This window comes from Octopus bimaculoides, chromosome 9, assembly GCF_001194135.2.
Source record: "Octopus bimaculoides isolate UCB-OBI-ISO-001 chromosome 9, ASM119413v2, whole genome shotgun sequence".
Lineage (NCBI taxonomy): Eukaryota > Metazoa > Mollusca > Cephalopoda > Octopoda > Octopodidae > Octopus > Octopus bimaculoides.
The window spans coordinates 7,305,505-7,317,855 of record NC_068989.1 but is presented as its reverse complement, the minus strand read 5'-3'; the positions used below and the strand labels follow the sequence as shown (position 1 = coordinate 7,317,855).

The following is a 12,351-nucleotide window of genomic DNA, read 5'->3' as shown; positions in this document are numbered from 1 at the left end:
TTAAAAAAATATATTTGGTTAGGATGGTTTACAGAGCATCACACAATGTTGTCCTCCACCTGAAATGGCTATTCCTTTCCTGCAAAGAGAAAAAACAAGAAAAAGTTAAACAAGTCATTACCCTTAACAGTAGGTTGGAGGGGTGGGAGTAGTAGACAGCTTGTTCTGGGTGGTACTTTTGGGCCTGCTTTTAAAAGAGGGGTCACTCGTGGGAACCACTGCAACATATTGCATTTTTTTGCATGCATGGGGGGAGAGGGGAACAGGTAAACTCAAAGGTTATTCTGGGTGACTCACTAGTTACACCACAGTCTATTAATTTCAAAATCTCATACCTCGTTAAGAGAGGTAATAATAATAATAAAACCTACTGGCCAATCTCCTGCAAGCATCAGAGTTGATATCAAGCTACCATGACCTACCTCTATATACCCTAGTGGCCCAGACTCTATGCATCTCAGACATCAAGGCTAATCTCAATCTACATCAGGCGCTACGACTTGGCTTTATATACCTCAGGCACCACAGACTGGTGGGAGTAGGACACAGCATCTATCGTGTGCAGACAATTGTCCTTAATATCCTTTTATAAATAAATAGCTTTTATTTGTAAGTAAGTCTAATAAAACTTCTGCATAATTTTCATTGTTTTTAAAAAAATGTCGACATTGTCCTTTCGGCAAATTGTCCAATCGGTCAAATGTCCAGTCGACAAATTATATGTCCACCAGCATCTATACTTTGGCAAGCTGCACCAGACTCCTACTGTCTATTTTGGCATGGTTTCTATGGCTGGATACCCTTCCAAATGCCAACCACTTCACACTGTGTACCGGGTACTTTTTATGTGGTGGTAAAACTACTTGTTAGAATGTCTGAATGCATGGAACATGAAACTTTTAAATGTCACCAGGGCAGGGGAGGGGCAGAAATATCAGAGTGCCAGACAAAATGTCTTGAGGTATTTGTTCCAGTTCTTTACATTTCGGTTTCAAATCTTGTTATGGCTAACATTGATTCTTTTGGGACTGCTAAAGTAAAAATAAGGATCAGTCGAAAGCTGGGATCAATGGAGTTGGCAAACCTCTTCCATCAAATTCTTGGCTTCATGTCTCAATCAGAAACTATTGATATTGTTCTCAAAGTTTGGTGCAAAGCCAGCAAGTTTGGGGAGGAGTGTAAGTCAATTGCACTGACCCCAGTATGCAACTGGTACTTATTTTATTGACCTAAAAGGATGAAAGGCAAAGTCGACCTTGGAAGAATTTGAACTCAGAACATAAAGACGAATGAAACACTGCTATGTATTTTACTTACTGTTCTAAAGATTCTGCTGGCTTGTTGCCTTAAAAACCATTAATATTGGATGTTTTAACAGCAGTATTTTCCACCTGTGTGTGTGTGTGTGTGTTAAATTTTGTCCCAATTTAACATAGAAAGCACCAAACTACTACATTACAAAACCAATCAAAAATACCTGCCAAGTCACTACTACCTATACTTCTTAATTTAACAAGTATGTTAAGAATAATAATTTGGTGTCCACCAGACCAAAAAAACAGACAATGTGTCACAGTCGGATGATGTCGTTATGTAATGTACTGACCTTTCTGCTAGCTGTTTGCCACCCATCTGCTTTGGAATCCAAGCATCGTCGTCGTTTCCACTCGCCAATTGATTGTTTGTACCCATGCCCCAAGCGTATAATTTACCTGTAAAAAGACAAAAACAGAGGGAACTTTGCATTAGAAAAATTAAAGAGAGAGAGAGAGAGAGAGAGATGTTGGCTTTGCAATCAACAGATTGTGGTGCATTCATTGAAAGTACATCGTTGACTGCAATATGAATTAGTTTGAAAGACAACTGAATTGAAACAACAATAGTCTACATCAAATTCATTGAAATGTGCATGCAAGTGCACATATTATTACAGCTGGGTGATTTCCCTGTCACCAACTCTTAACTGTCTTTCAAGTAAGTGATTTTTATCAAATTCCACTGATTTTACACAATGAGATGATTAGGCGCAGTTGTTTGGACAGTGACGGTTTCACAGTTGGCTGGACATTTAGCCAGTTTGGGGAACTACTTTTGGCACAGAATGGAGACACACACATATGGTTGTGAAGTGAAGTTCTTGGGCACAACAACCACACCTAGGCCTTTAACACATCATCATCATAATTTCACATCCAATTTCTTTCAGACATGGGCTATATGGTTTAGCAAGACCTTATGGTTTGGACAGTTTGACAGGAACTGTCAGGTCAGAAAAACTGCACCAAGCTCTGCTGCCTGCTTTGGCATGTCTTTCATGCCTGGATGCCCTTCCTAACACCAACCATGGGTTGATTTTTATGTGGCACCAGCAATAGTGAGGTTGCCAAAGAACTTGCAAGACAAAACCCCTCAACTGGTGCAAGGGTAGATGGAGAAGAGGTATTATTGGTGTGTGTGAGATTGTGTTTGTCCCCCACCTATCAATCAGTGTCACCACTCCTGTAACTTAGCAGTTTGACTGAATCCGTTAAGGTGGTGCCCCAGCATGGCCGCAGTCCAATGACTGACAAGTAAAAAAAAAAAAAAAAAGTGGCAGTAAGAGAAGATATTGCTAAGGGTCAACATACCACCTGATGTAACTCCATAGGAAACAGAACCAGCAGCTGAAATCTTGATAACTTTATCTTTCAATGCCTCAACGCATGTAGGCTGTTTTACCAGAGTGACAGACTCTCCTAAGCCAAGACGTCCGTAATCCCCACGCCCCAAAACATACACTTTACCTGGAATTAGAACAAAGGTAAGATTTTAGTAAACAAGAGTTAGGCATTTTGACTGACACAAATACAGTTTAGGAAAGGAAATTTGAGAAAGGCTAAGGTTGTACAGGGTGAGGCAGAGAAGAAATAAAATGAAAATAATAAAGAGATTAAAAACAAAATGTCGTATGAAGCTTTGATGCTTATATTTTTGCTAATAACAATGTCCTCCATTATACTTTAATCTCTCATCACCTGGCACAAAGCCATCTCCCTCAATACTACACTCTACTCCACTCACCTGAAGGGGGGTCTTGACTTGTAAATTAGTCAGTGACCTCATTAGTGCCATGTAAAAAGCACCCACTATGCTCTATGAAGTGGTCGACATTAGGAAGGGCAGCCAGTAGTAGAGACCAAATCACAGCAGACATTGGAGCTTGATGCAGTCCTCTGGATTATTGGCTCCTGTCAAACAATTCAAGCCATGCCTTCCTTCACAATAACAATGAAAATAAAACTAGCCATCATCATTTAGAGACCGTTTTCCATGCTGGCAAGGGTTGGATGGTTTGACAGGGGCTAGCTAGGCAGATGACTGTACCAGGCATCACTGTCTGTTTTGGCAGGGTTTTTACAGCTGGATGCCCTTCCTAAACCCAACCCTTACAGGCTGGAGAAGTAAAAATACATCTGACTTACCATCACTGCTAAGTGCTACTGTATGATGCATGCCACCTCCTATATCCAACCAAGTTTGGTTACTAAAACTGAGGACTTTTTGTGGAACGAATCTGTCTTCCATATCCCTGAAACCTACAAAGGCAAAGAAGAAAACCAAAAATGAATTCAGAAGCATTTTAACAAAAACAACCAAACATTGACAGAAGATAGTTATGTCTGTCAAAGCACACACATGTATTTACCACAAGTTCAAAACTTGTAAAGGATGGACATATATATGGTCTAGTGATTAGGGTAGGAGTTGGCAAACCGGGGTAAATTACCCCCAACTGGGAGTAAAAATAAAATTTTTGAGGCGAATCGGGACTCATTAGACATGAATAAAATTATTTAAAAAGATTTTTTTTCCTGGCAACACTGCATCTGTCTGATGTAATGGATGCATTTAGGAGAGGTCACGTCATTTTGAACTACAAACAATTTGGTTGCTAAGGCATTCATCATCATCATCGTTTAACGTTTGCTTTCCATGCTGGCATGGATCAGACGGTTTGACTGAGGACTGGTGAGCCAGAAGGCTGCACCAGGCTCCACCTGATCTGGCAAAGTTTCTACAGCTGGATGCCCTTCCTAACACCATCTACTCTGAGAGTGTAATGGGTGCTTTTACGTGCCATTTGTGTGACACAGGTATCTTCCACGACTGTGATTTTGCTTGGCTTGATGGATCTTTTTCTCAAGCATGACATCATGCCAAAGGTCTTGGTCATTGCCTCTGTGAGGCCCAACACTCGGAATATATATAGTTAATTCAAAGAAAAAAAAAACCCAACGAAAAACGAATTTGAGGCCATGCACAAACAATATATTTGATAATCGGTGAAAGGAGAGAGTTGTTAGTTGTTAATGTTTTGAGCACATAGCTCTTGGTTGGAAAGAGGAAAATCCAAAGAGAAAGAAAGAAGAAACAGCAATAATCCATGTGTGGTTACATATATATATGATGCTTGGAGTTTGATTTTGAGCAATGCCATTGTTTGATTGTTGTTTCAAAGGAATACAGATGTAACTTTTCAAAGCATGTGACAACAATGAGCACCTCTTGCAACAGGTGTTTGGAGAGTTACCTCCACCCATGCCTTCATTCCATCATGGAATTTTTCATTGAGCGTTTTATCTTATTTCGGCCTCCGAAGCTTTTTTAAAGTTCAGGAAGGCCTTGCACAGAGCCGATTCCACTCTCTAAACCAACGTATGCATTAGTCCATCAAACACATACTCTACACAGTCAGGCATATTTCTCTTAATATCATTCAGTACAGCTTATGATAGCCATCACTTCCCACTTCACAATTGATCGAGAAAGCAGTCATTAAGAATTATGAAATGTTCAATTGTACCAAATACCACACCTCAGCCAACCGTTAATCCTTTAGCATTTCAATGACTCCAGCGCTTTTGTGCAATGGAACTGAATTGGGAATCATATGGTTGGAAAGAAATTTCTCACCAAACAGCAAGTCTGTGCTTAGCGATTTTTTCCCTTTCTTAAAAACCAGGTTAATCTTAAATAATATGTAATTTGGTTTCTACTCCTTAGAATGACTCAGTTGTATAGTCTCTTCCACTCAAATCCATTTGACACATTCCTCTCATCACCCCGACCTTCCTCATTCCCCACCACACACTTCCAACTTAACCTTGTTCTCCCGGTACCTGATGAAGACCAACATAAACCACATCAGTCTCCAATGTCTTAAAAAAGCATTTTGTTGATCAGGTTTCCATGGTGATTTTTAAAAACTATATTTGTCGATTTCTTCTTAAGAGAATAACATGATGTTGATACCATTAATAAAGCAATACAAGGGAAATTACTCCAATCAGAAAATTGTGAATTTGGTTGGCTGAAAGTTTACCACAAAAGTACTAAATTAGAAATACATAAAAATAATAATAATAATAGTCAGTACTTACCAAGCTGATCATAATTATTTAAACCCCAACTATATATATGTCCAGTTTCTTTTTCCTCAGCAAAAGTGGCATACTGAATTGCCCAGATATCAGAGAATTTAGGCTGAACCTTGTTGGATCCTCTGAAACGGACTATTTGTGGTGATAAAATCAATTCTACAACAAAGAAATAATAAATAGAAAGATGAAAGTGGAGACTGAATTTTTGGCAATTCTGCTGTTGAAGGATTTACACAAAGACTTAAAATAAAGAAATAATCATGACTTGTTTAGGAGTCAATATAAACGTTTCTAAATACAACACTCATACAAGAGAGTGCTGAAAAGCTCCTGGTTTAAGGGTATTGTGAAAGGTCTGGTTGAAGGCTCAACCTTATTAGTTCTGTTTACAGGGCTTAGAAAAACTGAAGGACTACTGCAATAAAAAATCATAATTAACCTATCCTCCTGTATTTTCTGTTACCCAAAGACAGGAACTTTTCAGCATGCCCTCATATTCCTGGTTTTGTTGAAAATGCACAAATACAATTCAGGAGTGTTTAAACTGCTTGCTGACAAAAGTTTTAAGTCTGTTTGTGAAAAAATTCATGTTACAAACAGAAGATTGTTGTTACCTCTCTCTTGAGCATGATTAATTCAATCAAAACAAGGTGAATAAACAATTAAATTTGAGTAATCAAAATGCTAAGAAGTTCAACAGTTAGTTTAACCTGGTTGAGCTTAGTTTAACCCTTTCATTACCAACCCAGCTGAAACCAGCTCTGGCTCTGAGTACAAATGTCTTGTTTTCATAAGTTTTGAATTAAAATCTTCCACAAAACCTTAGTCACAATTTATGTCCTTAACAGCTTAATGATAACTAAGTTATTTTACTAAATTCTTTGTTATATTTAAAGTAATTGAAAGAAAAAAAAGAGCATCTCAAAACAGATGCAATATCGAAAGGGTTAAATAAACTAGGCTGAGCTAATTGAAAGATAAAATGAATGGAACAGAATAAAATTTAAACAAGAAATCAAACCGTTACCTAAGCCTTTTCTTCCACCACGACTGGAAAATTGTTTGGCAATTCTGCCAAGTTGTCCCTGTTCTCCACAACCTGAAAATAAACAAAATTCTTACACTTGTCATTGTTGCTAAGCCACAGGTGAATCCCATTTCAGCAGATCCATGATCAAAAGCTTCTCAAAACCAACTCATCATATAATTCAGACAATATGAATCTAAGACTATATTAGCTTTTATTTCTAACTTCGCTTTTGCTGAATACTGCCAAGTTATGGGGATGTAAACAAATAAACACCAGTTGTCAAACATAAACACGTGTATACATATACAACGTGCTTCCACAGTTTCTGGTTACTGAATTCACTCAAGAGCGTCTTACCACACAGCCACCTCTGCATGCTTGAGAATAATAATAATAGCATCGCCTTCCTGGCATGTGTAAAGACATTCGAGTGAGATCATTGCCAGTGCCGCTGAACTGGCTCCTGTGCAGGTGGCACATAAAATACACCATTTTGAGCGTGGCTGTTGCCAGTACCTCCTGACTGGCCTTCGTGCTGGTGGCACGTAAAAGCACCCACTACACTCTGAGTGGTTGGCGTTAGGAAGGGCATCCAGCTGTAGAAACTCTGCCAAATCAGATTGGAGCCTGGTGTAGCCATCTGGTTTCACCAGTCCTCAGTCAAATCGTCCAACCCATGCTAGCATGGAAAGCAGACGTTAAACGACGACGATGATGATGATGATGATGATAATCTTTTCTATCACAGGCACAGAACAGCCAGTTCTCTTCCTTGTTGATGCCTAGAGTTTTCCTGAGAATATCATTGCTTTTCACCTCCACGACATTTCTATATATATTGCTAACGTTGAACTTGCATGAGTGATAGAGGGCAGTGAGCCTCAAGGCCAGCAGCATTATGGGCAGTGGTCAAGTTGATTACATTCATACCAGTATTTGGCCAGAACTTAATATTATCAAGCCCAAAAGGGACAAAAGTTCAGAATGTAAAATAATATTCTTACCAGCAGTATAAATTCTACCATCTAGAGTTAGCAAAACCAAATGATCTCCTCCGCTTGCTATTTTCACAAATGTTTCTGATGGTACATATTCCATTGGTTCTTTCACAGGGCCCTCTGTTGTGAGGCCAAGTGAACCGTTTCCGTCCTACAAAGAGAATAACAAAGTAGAAAACCTTTCAAGAACAATGTTTCAATAAAGAGGAATCAAAAGAAGAACAACCAGACAAAAACAGAGAAGAAGTTGGTTCTTAAAATCACAGAGAGGGGCCTTTTTTCTTTTCCAACCTTGTGAGTTGCTTGGGGACCTCACTAGCATGGGGTCATGAAAAAAAGCATCGGGTATACTCTCTGACGTGGGGTTGGCATTAGGAAGGCATCCAGTCATAAAAACCACGCCAAAGCTAATATTGGAGCTCAATGCACCCTCGTGCTGTGCTGGTGGCACGTAAAAGCACCCATTACACTCTGGTTGGTGTTAAGAAGAGCATCCAGCTGTAGAAATCAGGCTGGAGTGTGGTGCAGCTTTCCAGTGTTCTAGCCCTGGTCAAACTGTCCAACCCATGCCAGCATGGACTATGGATGTATTATGAGGATAATGATGAGAGTTGGAAGAAGTGCTGCAAAGCATTTCATTTGACATGCTAACAATAGTGTAGGGGTAGGCAGGTGGGGGAAAAAGCATACAGGCTACTCACCCTGAAGTTACCCCAAATAAAAACCTTGCCATCTTCAAACAAAGCTGCAGAATGACTATCGCCCGCTGATACTTGAACCACTTTTCCTGGTAACTCAACAAGCTGCGGTGTGGTTTCTGAGCCTTCTTCTGTTGTATCACGTCCTAAAGCGCCTTCATCATTGCAGCCAAATGAATATACCTGAAAGGAGAAGACAAGGAAAGTAAATCACAATCAAATAAAATAGCAATAGCTCTATATCTAATAATGGTTTCAGTCACATCAACCTCCTGTGTTCAACTGGTACTAATTTTATCAACCTGTAAAGGACGAAGGGCAAAGTCGACTTCAACAGAATTTGAACTCAGAACGTAAAGAGAGAGATGAAATACTGCTGAGCATACTGCTTGGCATGCAAATGATTCTACCAGCTCACTGCTATATATCTCTGTTAAATAAAAGCCAATATAAATGTTGGTTGGGTGATTTCTCCAGTCACGCTTCATATTGTATAGAAAGAGAGGAAGAAAGAGTTAACATAGTTAAACTCGTTAACCCTTTTGTTACTGTATTTATTTTGAGATGCTCTGTGTTTCTTTCAATTAATTTTAAATATAACAAAGAATTTAGTAAAATAACTTAGTTATCATTCAGCTAGTGTTAGGAACATAAATTGTGGCTAAGGTTTGGTGGAAGATTCTAATTCAAAACTTTTGAAATGACATTTGTATTAAAGAACCAAAAGTGGTTTCAGCCGGGTTGGTATCGAAAGGGTTAAGAATTGTTTCTCTATTATATATTTTAACCCTTTTGTGACCATATTTCTGCCGAGATGCTCTGTATTTCTTTTAATTAATTTTAAATATAACAAAGAATTTATTAAAATAACTTAGTTATCATTCAGCTAGAGTGAAATTAAAATTTTCTTTCTTGCATGTTTATAATCTCCAACATCTAAAACGTAGGAATCTGAAAATACATTTTCAAAAAAATTCATTTTTCGAAGAGAGGAGCGAAACTACATTAGCCCTGGTTTGTTTATGACCTCCCAACTTGGTGGTTTGCCAAAAAGAGATCAATGGAATAAATACCAGACTTCAGGTAAAAGACAAAAGATAAACTATTTGTTTGCAATTCTTTCCTCAAGTCAAAGATAAGAAACAATCATCACCTTTCCAGATACAGTAAGGCATATAGTGTGCATCCCTCCAGCACACACCTGGATCACAGCTTCTGGAAGCTCAACCAACGCTGGCCGGCTCTTCTCCATTATGTCAGGCCCAAGACCCAACTGACCGACATCACCGCTTCCGACCACAAGAACTAAGCCTTCCTCAGAACAGTGACTTCTGTGACAAACTGCAAAAGAAATGAAACAATCAAATGTGGTACATTGCAAAATTTAATTGAAATGTTAGGAACAAATCTTTAAGGTGAGGAAAATTAAATTATTTTCATTAAAAAGCACCTGTGCTGGTGTCATGTATGAAACACCGAGTCCACTCTGTAAAGTGGTTGGCATTAGGAAGGGCATCCAACCATAGAAACTAAACCAAAACAGAGAATTGGAGCTTGGGGTAACTCTCTGGCTTGCTAGCTCCTGTCAAACTGTCCAACCCATGCCAGCCTGGCAAAACAGATGTTAATTGATGATGATGATGATGATGATAACCTACATAGAGGCAAACAAGGGTAGAATGCTTTAGATCACATAAGCATGGCTGTGTGGCTAGGACGCTTGCTTCTTAACCATGATTCCAGGTTCAGTCCCACTGCATGGCACCTTGGGCAAGTTCCTTCTGTTATAGCCTTGTGATTGAAATTGGTAGGCAGAAGTTCCCACTATGCGTGTACATGCATGTGTAAGCGGTTGTGTCTCCTAACAGAGACAGGGGAAGAACTACAGTATAACAGTTTCCTGGGGCAAAACAACTGCTGAAAGTATTAGTAAACTGGTGTTAGATTAGTAGCGAGAGCAATATAAAAGTTTTACCTTTGGATCGTTTTGGAACTGGTGCTGTTATTTCTTTCTTAGACTTCCGTTTGTTTCTTGATTTCATCACCTGAAAAAACATCAAACTCAAATCAGAAAATGGCTTCAGAATCTTGCTTCCCAACCACATGGTTCTGGGTTCAGTCCCACTGTGTGGAATCTTGAGCAAGTGTCCTCTACTATAGACTCAGGCTGAGCAAAGCCCTGTGAGTGGGTTTGCTAGATGGAAACTGAAAGAAGCCTGCCACGTGTGCTTGTATGCATGTGTCTGTGTTTGTCCTTCACCACTGCTCGACAACTGGTGTTGTCATGTTTATGTCCCCATAACTTAGCAGTTCAGCAAAGGATACTTATGGACTAAGTACCAGGATTAAAAAAAAAAAAAAGAAAAAACACTGTGGTCAATTTATTTAACTAAAAATTCTTCAGGGTGTTGCTCCAGCATGGCTGCAATCAAATCACTGAAACAAAGAATTATAATACATATATATAGGCGCAGGCGTGGGTGTGTGGTAAGTAGCTTGCTTACCAACCACAAGGTTCCGGGATCTGTCCCACTGCGTGGCACCTTGGGTAAGTGTCTTCTACTATAGCCTCGGGCAGACCAAAGCCTTGTGAGTGGATTTGGTAGACGGAAACTGAAAGAAGCCCATCGTATATATATATATATGTGTGTGTGTATATACGTCTGTGTGTCTGTGTTTGTCCCCCTCCCCCAACATCGCTTGACAACTGATGCTGGTGTGTTTATGTCCCCGTAACTTAGTGGTTCAGCAAAAGAGACCAACACAATAATAACTAGGCTTACAAAGAATAAGTCCTGGGGTCGATTTATTTGACTGAAGGCGGTGCTCCAGCATGGCAGCAGTCAAATGACTGCAACAAGGTGTTCACATGACAATGCCTGAGATTGTACTGAGACACTAGTAATACAAGAATTACTCCCCTTACATAGGTACCCCCCCCACTTCAAGTCGTACACATTCGAGCATTTAATAAATTAGCTGAAGGCACGAAAGCTGCACAATCTCATTTTCCCTGGATACATTAAAATGTAATAATAATTATCCTTTCTACTATAGGCACAAGACTTGAAATTTGGGTGGAGGGGGACTAGTCGATTACATCGATCCCAGTGTTTCACAGGTACTTGATTTATCGATCTCGGAAGGGTGAAAGGCACAGTAGACCTCGGCGGAATTTGAACTCAGAACGTAGCTACGGGCGAATTACCGCTAAGCATTTCGCCCGGCGTGCTAACGATTCTGCCATAATAATAATAATAATAATAATAATGGATACCTACGTAAGATTATTGTATGTGTTATTGATACACAATGGCAGAAATTAGAAGGGAGAAGTAAGCCAATATCAGATCCCAGTACTTAACAGAATAATCAAAGCTTTATCGACCTTCAAGGGAGGCCGAGTTGACCTCGGCGGGTCTGTAAATAAGAATGTGAATAGCTGGAACAAATACCGCAAGGTACTTTTGTCTGACGCTCTAACAATTCTGTCATAACAGTATTAATTTTTCCATGTTTTCATTACAAGAGCTGGAGGAATATGCTGAGAAGTAAGCGAATCAATCTGTTTCGCTTTGAATCCGGATGTCTTTCTGTCACGTCCCACTCCTTGCTTTTTTTTTTTTACGCGTGGCATGTTCAATGTTTTCACCTTTCTAACGAGATTTTCTGAACATTCAAAAGAGACACTTCGTGGTTTCGTTTTCCGATCAGACAAACTTTGCAAACGTGGTACAAACTTTTCTTCAGAAAGGCGAGGATCTCGATCTCTTGAATCTCTATTTACTGGCGCATAATTTAGTGTCAAATCTTGGATACAATACCTATCCCCTTCGGTCAATATAAAGATCCTTACACGTTAACCCCCCCCCCCGGAAACTGAAAGAAGCCCGTCGTATATATGTATATATATGTGTGTGTATATGTTTGTCCCCCCAACATCGCTTGACAACCGATGCTGGTATGTTTACGTCCCCGTAACTTAGCCGTTCGGCAAAAGTGACCGATAGAATAAGTACTAGGCTTATAAAGAATAAGTCCTGGGGTCGATTTGCTCGACAAAAGGCGGTGCTCCAGTATGGCCGCAGTCAAATGACTGAAACAAGTAAAAGAGTATATATATTGACTTTACTTTTTACCGTTTTTTGTTTTTGTTTTCGTTAACGGTTCGGGGATCTTCATACTGACCTCCCCTTCATAGTTTT

The 12,351-nt window shown here is 39.5% G+C and overlaps 1 protein-coding gene across 4 annotated transcripts in view; it reads right to left on the bottom strand.

Moving 5' to 3' along the window:
- LOC106868001 (regulator of chromosome condensation) overlaps positions 1 to 12,351 on the bottom strand; it is a 14,190-nt gene continuing 1,839 nt past the window's right edge. The window contains exons 1-11 of one of the 4 annotated variants that reach the window (XM_014913091.2): positions 11,428 to 11,722; positions 10,122 to 10,191; positions 9,300 to 9,487; positions 8,150 to 8,329; positions 7,455 to 7,599; positions 6,448 to 6,519; positions 5,421 to 5,576; positions 3,462 to 3,575; positions 2,628 to 2,783; positions 1,607 to 1,712; positions 7 to 79 (exon numbers count right to left, since the gene is read on the bottom strand). In XM_014913091.2, the coding sequence (XP_014768577.1) occupies positions 19 to 79; positions 1,607 to 1,712; positions 2,628 to 2,783; positions 3,462 to 3,575; positions 5,421 to 5,576; positions 6,448 to 6,519; positions 7,455 to 7,599; positions 8,150 to 8,329; positions 9,300 to 9,487; positions 10,122 to 10,188 (1,245 nt within the window). In that variant the 5' untranslated portion in view covers positions 10,189 to 10,191; positions 11,428 to 11,722 and the 3' untranslated portion in view covers positions 7 to 18. Of the gene's footprint in view, positions 80 to 1,606; positions 1,713 to 2,627; positions 2,784 to 3,461; positions 3,576 to 5,420; positions 5,577 to 6,447; positions 6,520 to 7,454; positions 7,600 to 8,149; positions 8,330 to 9,299; positions 9,488 to 10,121; positions 10,192 to 10,929; positions 11,033 to 11,427; positions 11,723 to 12,351 lie in introns of those variants that run through there. The other 3 variants (XM_014913090.2, XM_014913088.2, XM_014913089.2) reach the window with 3 other exon arrangements.